This window comes from Oreochromis niloticus, linkage group LG14, assembly GCF_001858045.2.
Source record: "Oreochromis niloticus isolate F11D_XX linkage group LG14, O_niloticus_UMD_NMBU, whole genome shotgun sequence".
In the NCBI taxonomy this organism is placed as follows: domain Eukaryota; kingdom Metazoa; phylum Chordata; class Actinopteri; order Cichliformes; family Cichlidae; genus Oreochromis; species Oreochromis niloticus.
Genome location: NC_031979.2, coordinates 26196155 through 26215958, shown reverse-complemented (window position 1 = coordinate 26215958; position 19804 = coordinate 26196155). Strand labels below are relative to the sequence as shown.

At 41.1% G+C, this 19804-nt stretch overlaps 3 protein-coding genes across 3 annotated transcripts; 2 read left to right on the top strand and 1 right to left on the bottom strand.

Annotated features, from left to right (window-relative positions):
• Positions 1-345: 345 nt before the first annotated feature.
• On the top strand, positions 346-5512 carry vps26b (VPS26, retromer complex component B). Its single transcript, XM_003455052.5, has 6 exons — positions 346-1071; positions 1557-1713; positions 2438-2602; positions 2881-3056; positions 3139-3281; positions 4406-5512. The coding sequence occupies exons 1-6, from the start codon at positions 849-851 to the stop codon at positions 4541-4543; spliced, it is 1002 nt and encodes a 333-aa protein (XP_003455100.1). The 5' UTR covers positions 346-848; the 3' UTR covers positions 4544-5512.
• Positions 5513-7293: 1781 nt separating this feature from the next.
• Positions 7294-11195, bottom strand: thyn1 (thymocyte nuclear protein 1). Its single transcript, XM_003455053.5, has 8 exons — positions 11052-11195; positions 10317-10375; positions 8457-8626; positions 8305-8373; positions 8062-8154; positions 7896-7991; positions 7670-7820; positions 7294-7584 (listed from the first exon to the last, which is right to left on the bottom strand). The coding sequence occupies exons 2-8, from the start codon at positions 10363-10365 to the stop codon at positions 7538-7540; spliced, it is 675 nt and encodes a 224-aa protein (XP_003455101.1). The 5' UTR covers positions 10366-10375; positions 11052-11195; the 3' UTR covers positions 7294-7537.
• Positions 11196-12294: 1099 nt separating this feature from the next.
• Positions 12295-18310, top strand: acad8 (acyl-CoA dehydrogenase family, member 8). The gene is given in 13 exon segments (XM_025897836.1): positions 12295-12421; positions 12622-12659; positions 13505-13605; positions 13829-13998; positions 15561-15670; positions 15816-15892; positions 15975-16079; positions 16081-16113; positions 16204-16339; positions 16780-16877; positions 16986-17138; positions 17232-17334; positions 17468-18310. Coding segments are annotated over 13 exon segments (1191 nt in total). The 5' UTR covers positions 12295-12410; the 3' UTR covers positions 17524-18310.
• The last annotated feature ends 1494 nt before the right edge of the window (positions 18311-19804 follow it).

Sequence of the window (19804 nt, the reverse complement as noted above, 5' to 3'; positions counted from 1 at the left end):
TTTAATTTTTTTTTTGAAGTTCACAAAATCGGTTTTTTAAACAATCTAGTTATTTTGTTATTTGCGCTAAATATAATAGCATTCATACATACTACATACTCTGTACATAATAATAATAATAATAATAATAATAATAATAATTTACTTTTGATAATTTAAGTATTTTTCATAATTTTTGCTAATGATTTGAAAGTACTTATAAATATTTATATTGTTTGCATGAGTGTAGTATTATGATGCAGTTTATTTATATTTCTTTTCCGTTTAACACTTGCAGGTCTTAAACACGCTGTAGTTCAAGCATAATCGCTAGTGCCTAGCGACTTCCGCGCCTTTCTTTCCGCTTTTACTGTGAAAAAACGCCACCCGGAAGTAGTTCGGCTAACGCAGGTAGCGAAAGCTGGTGGTATATCCTGGTCGTTTGACAGCGTTCGTCGTTTTCTCCACAGAAAACAAACATGTAAGATACATTTACACGGCGAGCTCTGTGTGAACAGCAGACCCATCCGTCGCTGCTGCGGGCTGTTTATCGGTGAGATCCAGGCTCAGCAACGGAGAGCAGAAAAAAAAAGAAAACGGCTAATCACGATACTGTGTGTTTTAGCATCGATGCGCTAGTTTGCTTGACATGTAGCTCGTGTGGAGGTTTCTGTGACATATCTTGAGACTTTTTAATGTCAGTCGGTGTAATTCGTGCTACGAGAAGCAGCCAAGCTCGCGCACCCCGCAGGCCTTAGCGTGCGCTTGTTTTCTACTTTGAAACGTTAGCAGGTTCGGTGCAGCGTGCTAACAAGTCAGTTAACTCGCACTTAGATACGATAAAGAGTTAGCGCGGACGCAGCGTTATAATGAGTTTCTTTAGTTTTGGTCAAAGCGCAGAAATCGATGTTGTCCTGAATGACGCCGAAACGAGGAAGAAGGTTGAGCACAAAACTGAAGATGGGAAGAAAGACAAATATTTTCTCTTCTACGACGGCGAGACTGTCAGTGGAAAGGTGAATGTGACGCTGAAGAACCCCGGGAAGAGGCTGGAGCACCACGGCATCAAAATTGAATTTGTGGGACAAATAGGTATGTAAAAATAGCAGCGACTGATACACTGTAGAGTGAAGAAACATGGAGGCATCCCTCAACAGTGAAACAAACAGATGCTTCAGTTTTCAACTTTATATTAGACATGAAAGGAAACGCATATTACACCTGCATAGACCTGTTTCAGATCACCTGTATGCTGCACTCTAGTGTCCCTAATCAGCTGCAGCTGGACTTTTAAAAGTTTCCGCAGTGAGATTGTAAGCAACACAGGCAATCTCTGCTTGAGTGTTACATTTGTGAAAGGGCTGCGTGAAAACTTTGACACAAATAGATTTTAATAAGTAAAATTCACGTTAGAGTACTAAAACTAACTTTATGAGTAAAACTCACATGGTATGTCTTTCTGGCCACTAAAATCAATTACGAGTCCAAGAGCTCAGTTGTATCCAAAATCATGCACAATATGTTTGTTTGTTTTGTTTTTTTGGGTTTTTTTAATACTGTCTTTCCTCTTTTTCTAGAATTGTATTATGACAGAGGAAACCATCATGAATTTGTTTCCCTGGTGAAAGATCTCGCAAGACCTGGTGAAATAACTCAGTCCCAGACCTTTGACTTTGAGTTCACTCATGTTGAGAAACCTTACGAGTCCTACACAGGCCAGAATGTCAAGCTAAGGTAAGTTTGATCATTCACTGTCGTTTTCTCAGCAGTACAGTGAGCGCGTTACTTGTTAACCTGCGTGTCATGTGGTTACACTTAAACTGAGCAGTTTTGAAGCTTGATGTTGCCCACATTTGACTTGCAGTACATGCACGCTGCTCAGACCAATGATGGTGGAAGTGAGTAACGTTAAATCATTATGGTGTCAACAATCGAGGGGTGAAAAGTGAACTGTGACTTCTTAATATGTGTTGCAAATGTTCGACAAGGGCTAGACTGAATGCTTGAAGACAGGAGCAGATCTTTCAGGGTATTCTTTGTATGCAGTGATAAGTACCTATCAAAACGTGTCCAAGGTGAATGGATAATAGGGTTGGGCTCTGTTAATTGAATGAACAGAAAATGACGTAAACTTGACTGGAAGGTGTCAGACTGGTCAGATTGACCATGGTGAGCCCGGTCTACCACAAAGGTTCCTACAGATGAATGTGACAGCGTCATAGCTGGAACGGCGCTGGAAGAAGGTAGGCTTTTACCAGTGTAAGAGGTGGCAGCATTATGAATATGCATTCCAGTGTTGCAACCAGACATCTGGATGAGTCTTTGTCATGAGGTGGAGCAGTAAACGATAGGATAGGCAGGTGGATTTGACATTATGGTCAATTAGTGTGTAGTTGTGGCTTTCTACTAAGGCGGAAACAGCACTTTTTGTGATTGTGTGTGTATGCTTCATTTTCAGATATTTTCTTCGTGCCACGGTGATAAGAAGACTAAATGACATCACTAAAGAGATGGACATTGTGGTCCACACACTGAGCACCTACCCTGAGCTCAACTCCTCCATTAAAATGGAAGTTGGAATTGAGGACTGCCTCCACATCGAGTTTGAGTATAACAAATCCAAGTAAGGCTTGCAGGGCTGCAGCAAACCACTATCATTCACTTTTTTTCCCTGTGACTTTGTTATGCTGTGTTTAAGAGTGAAATAGTTTTGTACAGTATCAGCAAAACCATCTCTTTTAAAGTGAAAGATTTATTTATTTAGAAACTGAACCAGTGACTGAAACAATGATTGATTTATTATCAATTTAAATGAAAAGCATGTACTGAACATTGTGCTTGTTAGTGACTAAACTGTAGACCTCATTTGCAGTTGGTGCCTGTTCTTTTATTTTTTTCCAGGTACCATCTGAAAGATGTAATTGTGGGAAAAATCTATTTCCTGCTGGTGAGAATTAAGATTAAACACATGGAGATTGACATCATCAAACGTGAGACAACAGGCACAGGCCCAAGCGTTTACCACGAAAATGACACTATTGCCAAGTACGAGATCATGGATGGAGCGCCGGTCAGAGGTAAACAAAAGTTATTCGCAGTTTCAACAAGTCACACAATGCAAACACTGCTCAGCCTCTGAGAGTGTGTTTAACATTTCAGGAGAGTCCATCCCCATCCGATTATTCCTGGCTGGATATGATCTGACCCCCACCATGCGAGACATCAACAAGAAGTTCTCGGTGCGCTACTACCTGAACCTGGTTTTGATTGACGAGGAGGAGAGACGCTACTTCAAACAGCAGGTACGATTGGAAGCAAAACATCAGACAGCGTTTTTACATTTTTCTGAATCTTCTACTTCACTAGTTTAAAAACATCCATGTGAATGTGATTTTTTTAGTGCTTATTAGTCATTGTGAAGGGTAGCTCTCAAACGGTATCCAGCTGGTGGATGTGGGCACAGCTGCAGCTGCTCTGCCTGGCTGACATTAGTGCAGCTGTGGCTGGATGTGGTTCTGATTTTGACTGCCTCTGTAGTTTGATTGTGTCAGAGTGAAAGGACAGTGTGGCTTCAAGAGGAGGCTCAGCCTCAAACTACCACTGTAGACACACAAAGCCGCCTGCATGCAGTCAATCAGTGCTACATCCTGTTGTGTCACAGCTGTAACTGTAATAACTGAAGCGTGCCTACAGCCAGGATGTAATGGCAGCTGAAGACTGTTTCACTAAGAAAGCTGGCGAACATCCTCCTGTTGTTTGCTTTCTAAATGTGGGGGTACAGGCTATGATAGAGCTGTGAGTGTATCGCGATTCTGACTGTTACAGCTAGCGCTACTGAATAATCAGAGGTGGGAACTGAGAGCAGGTTCCAACTGGTTCTGTTCTGAATTGTACTCCATCCAAAGCTTATGCCCCCCCAGCTTATCAGTGCCTTTTATTAGTGCTGGCATGTTTTATTTATGTCTTTTTTTTTTTTCATGGCAGTGGAGCTGAAGAGATAATAGACCTGCTGCACTGGCACTAAAAAAAACAAAACAAAAAACGTGTAGGTGAAAATCAATCAGTAATCAATAAAGAATCTGCTTGAAACCTTGAAACTGAACACCATCAGTAAAATCTTATTGATAGCAATTCTTAAACACAGTACCTTATGCGCTATTTTGGAGCTCTGCTTTTTTTCTGTGTGTTAGAGAGTGAAAATGTTACACTAGAAAACAAGTCTGACAGCGAATAAGAAGTAGTGGTGCTTTTATTGGTTGATGTCCCACTGACTGGTTCTGAAAGGCTAAAATTTTTATCAGTCACATTTGAGAGCCAGGAAAACTCTGTGCTCAGTTTGGTACCTTTTCCTTCATTTACAGGTCATGAGCTGAGGCGTTCTTTGTGTCATCACCTTACATTTGTCTTTGATTTCTCTCCCCTCCAGGAAATCACACTGTGGAGAAAAGGGGACGTGGTGAGGAAGAGCATGTCTCACCAGGCTGCCATTGCCTCTCAGAGGTTCGAAGGATCAGCCGCTTCAGAGAGCGCACTGGAACAGGCTGCAAAAGAGGAGAGCGGGTAGAGCCGCAGCTCTCCTCTCACGGGACTCACAAAGGGTCTGCACTGGGGTGGTGGGGGGTACATGTCAACTGTACAACATCTGGAGAGGCAGCTGCTTTACTTGTAGCTGCTGCTTCTGGTAAAGAAAGAAGGGAGACCGACATACGGTAAAACTGTGTGAACTATGAAACAGTTTGCATGAGGCATTCAAATGGGCTTCAGGCTGCTGGTCCTATCCTTCCTCATTAATGCATTTTTGGGGGGGGTTTCTTTTTGGGAATCAAAGTAAACGCGTGTCTCATTGTTCGCTGGGTAAAACCATGTGAAATTGAATTTTTAAGCCTTCTGTTTGTTACGTTCTAACACTTTTGGGATCAATTGATTTCTAATTTCATAATTATTTCAAGCGAATGCTCCGAAGTGCATCTCCGACATTCCACGTTTAATGAATGCATTCCTAACATTGTTCTAAGGTCAAGAAATCCGAGATAACTTTGCACTGCTTTACCTTGCTGAACACATTTTTCTGTGTTTGTGTGTTTGCACAAAAAAAGGATGGAAGTGGAAACTCTAATCTCTCGCTGCTGTTTGAGTGAGAGAGCTAAAGTATTAATCCACACGTTTGTTTTTAAACCTGTAAATAAGGCCAGTTAAACCTGTTATCCTGTTTCCAGCTCGTGTACACAGACTATCTAGTACACAGTGCTACAAAATGACATTTCATGTCCATAAGCTTTACCTCAGCATTCCAGTGGTGTTAGGAAAGGATGTCAAAGTGTTTGTCTTGAGGTCTGATAGTATGAAGTCTTCTGTATCCTCTTTATTAGAGACTTAAAAGTTGTGCCTAAGTGTATCAAGCTAATTGAATCCTCCTGCCTCTAACATAATTTTAGTCTTTTAACCAGAGAAAGTTACAGTAGAAATATCTTTTGCAAAATGCTACTCGATTACTCCTTGTTCCCAAAAGTCAAATAAATTGATGCCAAATGAATTAAATTCTCTGATGTGGTTTTGTGAAAACGAATGAATGTGTTGACTTGATGAACCTGAGCATTCATTAAAATATACTTACAGCTAATGTAGTTTTATTTATTTAACGTTCAACTTCTATAGAGTAGTTAGCAGATCTGCAACAGAATGACTGAGGAGGAGGAGGGGGGGGGGAGAAAAATCAAGATGCTGCAAACCTAAAACTGAAGCAATGCTGTAAAGAAGAGTGAGCCAAAATCCATCCACAATGTGAGAGACTGATAAAGGGATGCAGACAATGATCAGTTTATTGCTGCTGAAGGTGGTTTTACAAGCTACTGAATGATATGATATACTGAAGTTTTTCACGTGACATATTTCATATCACTGTACAGTTTGATTTTTAAGTTCTCATGAGTTGCAAAATTAGTGGATTTTTATTTTGAATTTATCATAGGAAAATGTCCTTCCATCCATTCTCTTCCACTTTTCCTCATCAGGTCTGGATCTATCCCAACTATCATAGGGTAAGAGACATTGTCTGTATATCTGTTTTATAACAGGTTTCTATGTTCGGGTGGGTTCTTAGGAGATCGGTGTCAAAATTATAAGTTTTATCTTAACAACAGTAACATTAGGTGAAAGAGGACGCGCATGCATGTGCTTTGAGGTGTAATTTGCACACGTAAAGGGAAAGGGCTCAACTAACGAGGTGATGTTATCCTAATGTGACAACCAGAGCGACGGAGAACATTTTTCATAAAACTATGACTGTGAAAAAGATCACAGAAGATATCAACACTGATTCAGTCTTTGTGACCCGAGCCCTCGGGCACACTTCATCAGTGGAAACACACAGTGTGCCCGAGGGCTCGGGTTCCAAAGCAGGCTGGGCTTTTTCAGCCTTTGCTGTTCAAAGTAGCTACTTTGCATCAGCACACACAATTATTCAAGTAAATCAATTGTAAATAGTTAATAAAAACTATTTAAATAACAGTGATGTCAGGAGATAAATGGTGCTACACCATCTGACTGACTGTGACATACAGATGTAATAAAGGGCATCGGGCAGCAGCTGGGCCTGAAAATCAAAAGCCTTATCTGACTTAAATTTGGCCGATCTCACACTCAAGGTCATCGTCTTGTAAACCTCTGGAAGGTGTAGTTTCTATGAGCTCTGGGGACCCACAAGAGGGAGAGTGTTTCTCTCAGGGAGTCAAATCAGTTGACAGTTTTGCTGACGTGAGCAAATTTACAGTTAAAGGAGGTCTCACGCCTAACCTGAGGAACTGCCTTTGGGCTTGGAAACTGTCAACTCTAACTGAAGACTGCCCAGTCACAGGTGGACACCTAGCTCTCATTTACAACAATAGTCTGCATAAGCTGGGCCTTACCGAAGTCACTGAAAATAGCACGGATCTGACAGCAACAGCATTAATACTTCCAAACCAGCATCTCCTTTCTCACTCAGACTGCCAAGCATTAATTTCATTGAACAACATTATAGGTTATATAAGGTACTTTTCAGCATTCAGCATATTAAATTCATTTAATGCGGGTGCCCCACAATCTACAAAGAGGAAAATTTACCAAGAGCCCTTTGCATGTTACCTAGAAGGACATGGCACATAGGCTGTTTGCAGGTTTTATTTTCCCACTCACTCCGTCATCACCGGGCAGCAGTCGAGCACACAATGTCAAGTTATGTTCATGTGATAAAACAAGCGTTGAAAGGGTATCAGGAGTCGTAAAATATGCTGCCGTTTATAAATCATGAGTTAAATAACATCAATAAAATGATGCTTGACGCTACTCTGAGAGCAAAGGCCAGCCATAATTAATGCTGCTTCTGTTTATACTTTATACAAGAGGCACTGCTTTCCATCCAGTTCCTAGAAACTCAAGTCATAACCACATGTTTGTGTTTTCACAGATTTAATCTGGACTATGATGTCTAATAAAAACATTTAATATCTTTAATAGACTTTAACAGTTACAGTGAAGCAATGGTACTTGTGATGATTGTGCCGCATTGTGAAGTAAATCCTTACAGTGGCTCTTTGTCCTCCAGACTCAGGATGAAGTCAAACTCCTCTGCGGAGAAAGAAACAGTGTTCACAGCTATTTTTCTTTTTATTTGTTTATTTATTTGCTTTTTTTCTTTCCTCTTCTGTCATACCGGTGGTGAGAGGCTGCACAGAGAGCCTAGCCCTTGTAAAAAGCGCCATGTCCTTGAGGGGCCCCCCCTTAGCGCGATGCTGCAGGTGGTACTTTTTAAGCTCCGACAGAGGAAGAAAACGCTTCATCATCCTTTGATACTGGACGTCTACCTGAGAGAGAAGGGAACGAGCTCAGCCTTCACGCTTGAGTCTTATCATTAACTGCGCTTAATGCGTTCAGCTTACCATGCTCCACTTGGGGTCGTCGGGTTTGCTGGTTGCATCATAATGCACATCTTTCCTGTCAAACTGAGTGTGGTCCACATAAGCTTCCTTCACAATCTAGAAAGAGGAAATGAAGCTGAACATCAGGCCGTCTCGAGCTTTACCTAAATATAGAAGAGAGACTCACTTTCATGATTCCTGCTATCCCCGGCTCCTTGCAGTTGCTGTGGTAAAAGAAAGCCAGCTGTCCCTCTTTCATCTGCCTCATGAAATTGCGTGCCTGCAGAAGAAAAGCATAGCAAATTCAAAAATAATTTGCCCAGTGGTGCAGTGAACAGAGACAGAAACGCCTTTTCAGGAGTAGCAGCGCATTGCTCCCTTATTTCAGATAAACATCTTCTTTTTGCAGGACTCGGTGCTGCGGCTCTACCTGATAATTGCGAACGCCATCCCAGCAGCTGGTCTGATCAGGCAGAGCCTTCAGGTCCTCGATGCCAAACTGCAGAGTGAACAGAAAGCATCAGACAAGTGAGACCAGCTCACACTTTAACATGTGCTGACAAAGCTGGTGCTGCTCCATACCTTTACGTCGATGCCATTCTCAAAGCGGCTCTCGGGCTCAGACTTCATCAGCCAGCGATTGTACTGCGGAGAACCAGAAGACGCCGAGCTCTCGTCAGTTTTTCCACCAGAAGTTGCAGCTTTCCTCTTCTTCAAAGCTGGGGACACTGGCTCCCTGTCATCATCTTTGCCTGTGGTTTGGAAGCACTCTTTAGGTAAAACTGTGGTCAGTAAATCTGACTGAGTTTACACGCACTCTTTGAGGGGTTGAATGTCACGATAATTTGGGGTTTTTAATGATTTCTTTGAACCGTTCTTTTTCCAGGGTGGAGTGATTGTACAGCATAAATCTGTAATGACTTTAAAAAACAAGAACAAGCGCTTAAGTTATAATAATGAGCGGCACTGGCGTTTCTGCAATGTTGTTAGTGAATTTCTTTGGCAGCACCCATAATTTCTCAATGGATTCTCAATGGAATCCAATGGGTGCTCAGTGAACATCTAGTAAATAGAATTGTAGATTAACACAAGTTGGGAATGTCTCTTAGGGCCATTTCTAAAGAAGTGCAGATTCCGAAATAATCAGTGCAAACTACTTTTTACATAAGTACAAGCTATTCAGACGCATCACAACTTTCCTGGGTTCTAGAAGAAGACCCAAACTGTCACCCTCACATGAGCAGAAATTGGTTCAGATGTTCAGGAACAACTAAAAGACCACCAAGGTTCAAGCCTAACATGAACCGGAAACTGCTGGAAAAACAGGAAAACTGTCTACAGTAAAGTTAGTTTTACAGTGGCATGGACTAAGAGGGCGCCGACCAAGAAGAAGCCTCTGCTACAAAATCGACAATGTGATGCTTGACTGAAATTTGTAGCTGCCCACATCCATCCATTCGTTTCCGCTTATCCTTTCCAGGGTCGCGGGGGGCGCTGGAGCCTATCCCAGCTGTCATAGGGCGAGAGGCGGGGTACACCCTGGACAGGTCGCCAGTCTGTCGCAGGGCCAACACACAGGGACAGACAACCATTCACGCTCACATTCACACCTAGTGACAATTTAGATTATCCAATTAATCTATCCCCTCAAACTGCATGTCTTTGGACGGTGGGAGGAAGCCGGAGTACCCGGAGGGAACCCACGCAAACAGACCCCGGCCTGATGGTGGAATTGAACTCAGGACCTTCTTGCTGTGCGGCAACAGTGCTAACCACCATGCCACCGTGCTGCCCACATGGACAAGCCAAATACCTTCTGAAGAATAGTTTTATGGTCAGGTGAGACAAAGATTGAGCTATCTGGCCACAATGACAAAAGGTATGTTTGTAGGGCCAAAAATGAGGCTTTCAAATCTGAAGAACACTGTACTAACTGTCAAGAATGGTGGCGGTAGCATCATGCTCTGGGGTACAGAGCATGATGCTATGTCCAAATTGTTCAACTTCACCTCAAATCAACTCGGACACAATTTAGTTTTTCAATCAGACAATGATGCCAAACACATATGAAAGCTGGTTTTGTAATGGGTAAAGCAGGTTAACATTAAGCTTCTGGGATGGCCTTCCCAAAGCCCCAACCTAAACCCTATTGAACATGTTTGGACTATTTGAATGAACCCTACCAATTCTGCAAAAAAGAGTGATCAAACATGGAGCCAGAATTATGCATGAAGTTTGTTGATGCCTACCCAAAGTGTGTGGTTGAGGTGCAGGGGTTAATTGGGTTAATTAATCAAAGATGTAGCTGTACAATATTCTACCCTGGAAAATCATTAGAAATGATTAAAAGCCTGAAATTACTATGAGATTCATGCCCAGGACGAGTGTATGTAACTTCTAATATCAGACAGGTGATTTTCTTCTGCGATTTGATTTACCTACCTGAACCTGCATTCCTTTTACTGACTCTGGCCTTTTTCTTTGGTGGCATTTCTTTGACTCTGTAAAGATCCACAAAAGGGTTGGATGGTTTGTTGCTGTAAAGCTTGTGAGGGCAAAATCTCAACAAGAAGTTTGAGGTACAATTTGTACTCTGGTAGCTCTCCCACTAAGATCTCAGACAATCAGCATTTTTTTTTTTCTTTTATCCCCTAATGATTTCCATCCGTTATATTTATATCCATTTATACTTTTCTAAAGTTCATACAAAGTGCTGTTAACAGGCTGGAGAACATTTGGGTCAGTGTCTTGTCCCTTCGTGTAATCCCAAACGGACTGCTCTAAAAATCATTCAAAATGAGTCCAAGATCACATAAACTTTGCTTTATATAGTTGCATCCAGCTGCAACGGTTGGTCAGCACAGCAGTCTTGCAATGAACCCTGCTTATCTTAAGGTTGTTAAATTACTTTTCTTCATGTAGGAAGCTTTAATTTGAGAAGTGTTACTTATATATAATTTTAATAACCACAGTTTACATCAGTAGTGGCAGACTGAACGTTAGAAACACCTCAACTTAAATAACACAACCACAAATTGTATTTGCTCTTATTTAAATGTGTAAACTGCTTAGACACTAACAAGCAGCAGAAACACAGAAGCAACAGGAATGCGTGTAAACTAGACGTAACCCACTGTCCGGGGATAAACTCGGTAATAATCAGTCATGGAGTCGTACCTTCAGCTCAGCACAGCTCCAGCCGTCAATCCCGCGGAAAAACCTGCAACACGTGACCTAAAAACCGTATAGGTGCACTTGATTTATTCCCCAGCCACTGCCGTGTGTTCGCTGTAGAAGCACTGCTGCCATATTGGTACGGGGAACACGTGACTATTTTCAGGCCTTTTATTATTATAACCTACAAATAAACAAGGTGTAAGTTAAGTCAAAGTCAGCTTTATTGTAACTTTTCAATGTGTACAGGATACACGTGGAAACGACTAAAGTAAATCCAAAATAAAATAAATAGTCTGAGAATATGTGATAAAGAAAGTAAATATGACATTACAAAGTGTTATGTTATGTGTTAAAGCCTAAAGAATTGTTGGTATTGATGTATAAAGGTTAAAAGAATTCTCAAAGCTATATACATTTGTGGAGTTCTTTACATAACAATATATATCTAAATGAATGTCATACACTGCAGTACAAGTGAGGGCACATTATTACAAGACTGAATATGTAGACAGCAGCAATATAGTCTTCTGTAAACAAAAGCAGTAATAAAGCCAGCAAGTAAGGTATTTGTTTATTCATTTATGCAAGCTTCACAATTTTATGGAAGCTTGTTTCCAAAATAAGTTTTGCCAGGCAGAGCGTAAATTGTAAAAAAAAAAAAAAAAAAAAAAAATCAGATTAATTAGAGATTTTATTGAGTTATTAAGTAAAAATATTAACTTTTCAAGTTGAAATTCCGAGATGTGAACCTGAAATATTCACTTACAGATGGCAAAATAAGTGAATACGTTAACAAAAGAAAAAAATAAATCAGTGGCAGACACAAGCATCCATCATTTACATTTCACATTTTAAATATCAGTATTTAAAAACATATAGAATAAAAAAAATAAAGTTATGGACACTTTCACTGTACACTGTAGTGTAATAATCAAATTGGTCATTTCATACATCTGAATAAATAACAGCAAATAAATACCGTGTTAGTTCAAATGTTCATAAGCATAATATCCATACTCACTTTTGTTATCTAGCATAAATTAATCACTTCATGTGATTAAACAAATCAAAATAAAATTTCTAAACATGTATAAATGTTTAAAATATTTATTTTCAACATTTCTTTTTAATCGAAACGAACCCCGTTTCAATATGGCGCCTTTAAACGCGTAATACAAGCCGGAAGTGCGGCTACAACAAACTACAATGACCAGCAGCCCCCGCTGCCGAGTGACTCACCACTGTAGAGGTAAACATGGCTGCTGTAGGAGCTCTATCGAGAATAGTCCGGCTGGGCTCCAGAATCTGTAAAAACCGTGTAACATTAGGCGGAAACTCACAGAGAAGAGGAATAGCCGCATGCATCGACCGTAAGTACCAGAAAACGAGATCTACTAGCTTTAAGTAATACAAGTAGCTCTAAGTACAATATTCTACCCCCGGAAAAAGAAATGGTTAAAAGGCTGAAATGACCATAACATTCATGCCCAGGATGAGTGTATGTAACATTGCACAGTAATCAGACACCAGATTTTTTTCTGTGATTTCATTTACCTCATTGGACCTGAAGCAATGAAATGAACAAGCGACAACATGTGACCTGCACAGGTAACTTTGTCAGCTGACATGTTAAGTAGTCACACAGCTTTGTAGCAAACAAACACGACTGCTGATTAAGATTAAAGAAAAAAAAAAAGCTTATGCTACACATATTCAGCGCTTTTATTTACTTATTTATCGCAGCCGACTGTCATTGGTTGGTTTGTTTAGCTCTCAGCTCCAGTCGGAAGGCAGAGAAAGCTGCACGCCTCTCCTTAGCACCGCCCCTCTCTTTCGGATTATTCAACACCTAGATGTTATTTAAATCATCGTGGCTGTTATGTTTTAATGTGTTAGGTATAACAGGACATAATACTATATGATATTAGATGTTTTTCAGTTCGGTTCAATTCTATTTTATTTATATAGCACCGTATCACAACAACATTTGCCTCAAGGCACTTTGTATTGTAAGGTAAAGATCCTACAATAATACAAAGAAAACAGAAAAAACCCAGCACTCATATGACCTCCTGTGAGCAAGCGCTTTGGCAGCACTAGGAAGGAAAAACTGGAAGGAGGACGAAACCTCCAGAAGAACCAGACTCAGGGAGGGGGTTCCATCTGCCACAGCTGGTTGGGGTTGAGGGACAAAGGCAGGACAAAGACTGTGGAAGAGAGCTAGAGATTAATATAGGTTTATAAATACATAGTGAGTGAAAAAGGTGACTATTTATATACTCTAAATTAATCTCTGTTTGTCAATATGCTGTAGACATTTGTGAGGGAATTCTTAGCCTGGGTTAAAAGTGACCTGAGCCAGACTGTGAAGACATGAAATATGAACAGTATGTAATGGTTAAAAACACACAGAGCAGTCTCTGTATTTAATGTCCTCCGCTCTTTGTCTGCAGCTTCCCACGGACTCACAGATGAACAGAAGGAGTTTCAAAAAGTGGCCTTTGACTTTGCAGCCAATGAAATGGCCCCACACATGGCGGAGTGGGACCAAAAGGTATGAGCTAGGAGGCTTAAAACACTGTTATTAATCAAACGTTAAAGCAACAGATGTAAGGGGTTCAAAACCAATGTTTGCTCATATAAAGGCAATCTTTTGTATCAATCCAAAGTCCTGATCAGGAGAAAACAACAAAATAAAAATAAGTATTAGGCAGTAAGTAACTAGTAACAGCACTAGGCAGGGTGTGCTAATGGTTAGATGTTTCTTCCCCACTCAGGAAATCTTTCCTGTGGAGACGATGCGTAAAGCGGCCCAGCTGGGTTTCGGTGGGATTTACGTTCAGCCAGATGTCGGAGGATCTGGCCTTTCTCGGCTGGACACATCGATCATCTTTGAGGCTTTGTCCACAGGATGTGTGAGCACCACAGCCTACATCAGCATCCACAAGTATGAATAATAAGATTATTTTGGTTGGGAGTAGAGCAGGGCGATATGACCAAAAATATTTATCATGATATACATTTGAAAATTTGCGATAACGATATAACTGACGATATAATTGACACTAGACAAAATACTTTATAACTCCACAACTTTATTAGTGCAAAAAAAACATCAATGTATTTTCACTTAAACAAGCAGCTGTTTTTTATGTGCATTAAAGTTATATATAAATTTAACAGTGCAAATTCCTTGCTGACAGTTTAACCAAAAGGCATTTCCAGTGGAAACTGGCCGACATATCCTCATCATAACCATGTATAATATCCACAAAACTTAAAAAGAGGTTATACACACAATACGGTAATATTATGTTGAAGCACAGTACGTATCACTCCGCGAGGCTCCTGCCTACGATAGCCGTAATGCTCCGACAATCCATCAAGCGGTGCGGGTTCGTAGCTTAACAAAGTCGTACTAAAACATTTGACAGATTTTCGAGCGCCGTGTACCACATAAAATCGTTTCGAGGTCAGTAAACACAACCAGAATTCATACATAAGGCACACGGGATTATAAGGGGCACTGTCGATTTTCAGAAAAATCAAAGGATTGATTTTAAGTGTGCCGTATTTTCCAAACAACACGGTAATAACGACGGCCTGCTAGCATGCGCTACCAAAAATAGTGCTTTGTTGTGTATCTGACGGACGAAAGCTAAACCAGTTCCACACCACTGAAGTTGCAGCATTTTTACAAACCAATTCTGGTTCATCGTTTCATTTAACGATCCACTTTCGCTCTTCTCATTCCGCGTCGCCGCCATGTGCGTATGTAAACATAGGCACTGCGCATGCGCGTTTTACCCATATTCTATCGCGATATTTCATTTTCCTATCGTTGCCCAAAATTACACCGGTATTACCGTGAACGGTATGATATAGCCCAGCCCTAGTTGGGAGCATTTATAAAAGGCACCATATTTACCGCAGGTGTCAGTTTGTCTGGATTTTAAATACTGTAAGATGGGTACACTGTGGCCATAAAGAGATGAGCGTGGTCGGTAACAATACTCAGGTTCACTTTAGCATTTAAATAATTGGTACTAAAGCAGGCTGAACTGTTAATACAAGGCAGGATGGATCCATGCTTTTATGTTTTTTATGTCAAATTCTGCTCATATTATCCAAATGTTGAAGCAGAAATCGAGACAACAGACCGGGCAACATATCTCTATTGTCCAGTTTTGGTGAACTCGTGCAAATCCTAGCCTCAGTTTGCTGTACTTAGCTGACAGGAGTAGTACTCTGTGTACTCAGACCAGCACGTGTTGTACCAACACCATCATTAAATCACCTTTCTTCCATTCTGATGCTCAGTTTGAACATCACTGGGTCGCCTCGACTGTGTCTTCATGTCTAAATGCACTGATTTGCTGCCATGTGATTGGCTAATCAGATATTTGTGTTAACAAACAGTTGAAGTGGTATGCCTAACAAAGTGGCCAGTGAGTGTATATTATTTATTTATTTGCATGTTAATCTCCACTGTGCTCCTTACCTTTGCAGCATGTGTGCCTGGATGATAGACAGCTACGGCAATAAAGAGCAAAGGGAAAAGTTTTGTCCTGATCTCTGTTCTATGGAAAAGTTTGCCTCCTATTGTCTCACTGAACCAGGTGAGTCTGCATGCGAAAAGACAGCAGCCTTCTTTGTGTAAAATTATTCACAGCTGTCTATGTGAGAAATTCCCTTCACATGTATGTTGTTCTTCCACACATGTGAGTACTTTAGGTAAAGTTCAACCTACGATCTTTGTTTTAGGCAGCGGCAGCGATGCTGCTTCTCTTCTGACCTCTGCACAGCGGAAAGGCGACCATTACATCTTGAATGGCTCAAAGGTACCTCAGACCTGTCTGCACGCTCATGTCATTTAAGGTCTGTAGAATTGCAAGCTCCTCTAATTTCTTCGGCACTTTTTAGGCCTTCATCAGTGGAGGAGGAGACACAGATGTCTACGTCGTGATGTGCAGAACTGGAGGTAAAGGACCTAAAGGTATCTCGTGTCTGGTGGTGGAGAAGGGAACCCCCCGGCCTCAGTTTTGGCAAAAAAGAAAAAAAGGTACGACTTCACAGTTGCTCCACTTTGGTGTTCAACCACTAGATGGCAGAATTGAGCCAATCAGCTGTTAAAAAACAATCTGTCCTCCAGGTGGGCTGGAACTCTCAGCCGACCAGGGCCGTGATATTTGAGGACTGTGCGGTTCCAGTGGCGAACCGGCTCGGTGAGGAAGGACAGGGCTTCAACATCGCCATGAAAGGCCTGAATGGAGGCAGGATTAATATTGGTAAGGAGGAAAACACCACCCAAGTAGCCAAGCATCCAAAAACTGTGTGTCTTTTATGCTTACAATCCAATGTAAATCTATATTTTTTTAAAGCTAGAAGTAACAGTATGTAATCAACATCATAACTGGGCTTCAACGAGCTTCGGGGGAAACAGATTTGTGCATAAATTACGTGCAGCGTGCTTTTAAAGAAACCTTGCGTTGGTTAAGGCATGACAAATGGTTTCAGTAGATTTGGATTAACACACTCTTCTTTTATAAATGAGCAGAGTTCAAAAGCAGCGAAGCATGCCCTTAGTTATGGCCAGTAGCAGTGGTTTGCTCAGTAATAACTCAGCTCAAACCATCAGTATTTGTGGTCAAAGTGTTTGGCATTGACATGAAGGTGTTTAAACCAAACAACTTACTCACCGGTTTTCCTCTAAACACTCTGCCGCCAGCTTCTTGTTCTCTTGGGGCGGCGCATGCTTCTGTGCAGCTGGCGAGGGATCACCTGTTAGTGCGCAAGCAGTTTGGAGAAACGCTCTCAAACAACCAGGTAATCAGATTCCCCCTGTTTTCAGTTTATTTAGTGAAAACTCAGTGAACCAGAATACTAGTCCTGCCACCTTTATTCACCCCCCCCTCCTCTCTCTTCATATTGTAGTTTCTTCAGTTCAAACTGGCAGAAATGGCCACCAAGTTGGTTGCGTCTCGCCTTTTGATACGTGAAGCAGCGCAGGCGTTGCAGGAGGACCGCCCCGATGCTGTTGCCATCTGCTCCATGGCCAAGCTCTTCGCCACGGACGAGTGCTTTAATGTGAGCAGTGCTAAGGAAGATTAACAGTATTTGGTTAAAAAGCATGAAATTAACTACATTAAATGATCTTTTTTGCCTGCTTGTATTCAACAGATCTGCAACCAGGCTCTTCAGATGCACGGTGGGTACGGTTACCTTAAAGACTACGCAGTGCAGCAGTTTGTGCGGGACATCAGAGTCCACCAGATCCTAGAAGGTGAGGGTTTTTTTCTCTCTTTAGCCTTTTTGTTTGTCTTTTGTCATGTTTTAGTGTGGCTCCTTTGGTTTCATGTAAGGCGACTGTGATGCTGTTTTTCACCAGCTGTTTCCTGCTTTTGTTTCCCTTAAAGGAACCAATGAAGTGATGAGGATGATCATTTCCCGAAATCTGCTGTCGGAGTCGTGATAAAGCTCGTCCTCTGGATTTAAACTGACCATATTGTTATGGTCTTCATATCTGGTTTGTTACAGTATGACTGGTACTGCCCTGCACATCATAGTTTCTTTTACAAAGGTGCTCAAAATCCATTGAGAATTTTGGGATATACCAGTCAGTTAGCAAGAAATGTTTTTAAAAAAATAATGTTGGATCTTTTATTTCATTTTTAGCTACAGTGTTGACTGTCTGAGTAAAAGCTGCACTGACTTCAAACAGCAGATACACAGATTCATGTGCAATAGAAATCCAATCACACTTATTCTAACATCAGGATTCATCTCATGATCTCAAATAGACTAAATGTTTATATCAGCACAGAGTAGAACTGATTACTACTAGTGATGTTGAAAATTATGAAAAGATCTCATAATGCTCGTATGAATGAGTCTTTTTTTTTTTTACCTTTTTATCATTTTCTCTTTGGTCTAGCAGTAAGAAAAACAACAATTATGGATAAAAAAAAAGCATTTTATTTCTATTTTTTATCCATAATTTTTAGCTTGTGTGAAGCCATTCGTGTGGAATTTACATAATGAGAAGAGATTTGGTTTCTGTATTAAAAGTCGATCAGCCCTGGTGTCTGTAAAGTGGCCTTTCACATCCTGATTGTTTTCATGGTTACTACATTGTTACCGTATTTCACCCTGTTTTGTCCTCTTTAGTATCCAGAATTATGTGGTTGGTGTGTTGGAGGTTATATAATGAAATGTTACACTCCAAATAAAATGATCCAACTTTCTTAAAAATACTCGAACACCCTGAATGACACTTTTTTGGGGCGTCAGTCTTCATTCAGTTCTTGTAATGTTTGAAGTACAAAAAGAAATTGGTAAGTGTTGTTATCATTTGTTAGCCATATTAAATGGCCTGTATTTATATAGCGCTTTTAACAGTCCCTAAGGACCCCAAAGCGCTTTACATATCCAGTCATTCACCCATTCACACACACATTCACACACTGGTGATGGCAAGCTACGTTGTAGCCACAGCCACCCTGGGGCGCACTGACAGAGGCGAGGCTGCCGGACACTGGCGCCACCGGGCCCTCTGACCACCACCAGTAGGCAACGGGTGAAGTGTCTTGCCCAAGGACACAACGACCGAGACTGTCCAAGCCGGGGCTCGAACCAGCAACCTTCTGATTACAAGGCGAACTCCTAACTCTTAAGCCACGATTAAACAAATATCTTCTTTCAGCTTCTCCTTTTAGGAGTCGCCACAGTGGTTCCTACGCCTCCATCCTACCCTGTCCCCATCATGCTCCTCTGTCACACACACACCCTGCATGTCCTCCCTCACTACATCCATAAATCTCTGTGATCATCTTCCTCTGGATTGTAGCTTTGTCTTCAACATCTTTTGTACATTTCTCCCTTGCCTCTCTAACTTTGTCTCCAGTTCGCTCAACCTGAGCTGTTCCTCTGGTGAACTAATTTCTAATCCTGGTTATTCCCCATGAAAATCTTAACATCTTGAACTCTTCCACCTCCAGCTTTGACATCATCTTCAAACCATAAATCAGAGCAACTCTCTTACTACCTTCTTATTAACCTTCCATTTCACTCTTGCTGTTATCCTTGTCAAAATCACAAGTTCTAAACCTTTTCCAACTTCACTACACCATCATATGTCATATCCTGTTATCTATTAATCTATTAGACACAAGCTTGAGTCAATATAACTCCACCCTTTTGGCCTGGTAGGTGTTTTACCTCCTTATCACCAGACTGAGAACATCTAAGTTAAGAAGACTGCCTAAATTTTTAACTTATTACCATGAAGTATAAATGAATGTTTCCTCACTTCAATGTGTGTTCATCCACCCACCCTCCATCTAATAACCCTCACAAATCATCATCATTGTCATAAATAAACCCTTTTAGATCCCATGTTTGAATGTGGACACCACATCAGATGTAATGTAAGTTAGCACAACCAATTTCAGTGTAGCTTTTTCAGTCCTTCTGTCACAAATCACCCTTGACACTCGTCTCCAACTGCTCCACCCTGCCGGCACTCCGTCTGTTGCTTTGAAGGGTTTACCCCAAGTATTTAAACTCATCCACCAGCGACGGAGAGATGACAGAGGGAAAAGTAACAGTTCATAAAATCTCAGCATCGCTGTCCCTAAAGTGGTCTTTCAATCCTTATGTATTTTCATGATTATTGCATTTTTACTGTATTTCATCCTTTTCTTTGCTTTTTGCAGAATTACAGAAATATGTCACAGGTGCTGTGACAGTAAATG

Bases quoted from the DNA above. Each gene is read 5' to 3' on its own strand.
- vps26b (XM_003455052.5), top strand. From the start codon at position 849: ATGAGTTTCTTTAGTTTTGGTCAAAGCGCAGAAATCGATGTTGTCCTG. The intron at 3,057-3,138 runs GTAAACAAAAGT...TTAACATTTCAG, and splicing joins GGATGGAGCGCCGGTCAGAG to GAGAGTCCATCCCCATCCGA. The intron at 3,282-4,405 runs GTACGATTGGAA...TCTCCCCTCCAG, and splicing joins GACGCTACTTCAAACAGCAG to GAAATCACACTGTGGAGAAA.
- thyn1 (XM_003455053.5), bottom strand. From the start codon at position 10,365: ATGCCACCAAAGAAAAAGGCCAGAGTCAGTAAAAGGAATGCAGGTTCA. The intron at 8,155-8,304 runs GTAGAGCCGCAG...TTTCTTCTGCAG, and splicing joins ATGGCGTTCGCAATTATCAG to GCACGCAATTTCATGAGGCA. The intron at 7,821-7,895 runs GTAAGCTGAACG...CTTCTCTCTCAG, and splicing joins ACGACCCCAAGTGGAGCATG to GTAGACGTCCAGTATCAAAG.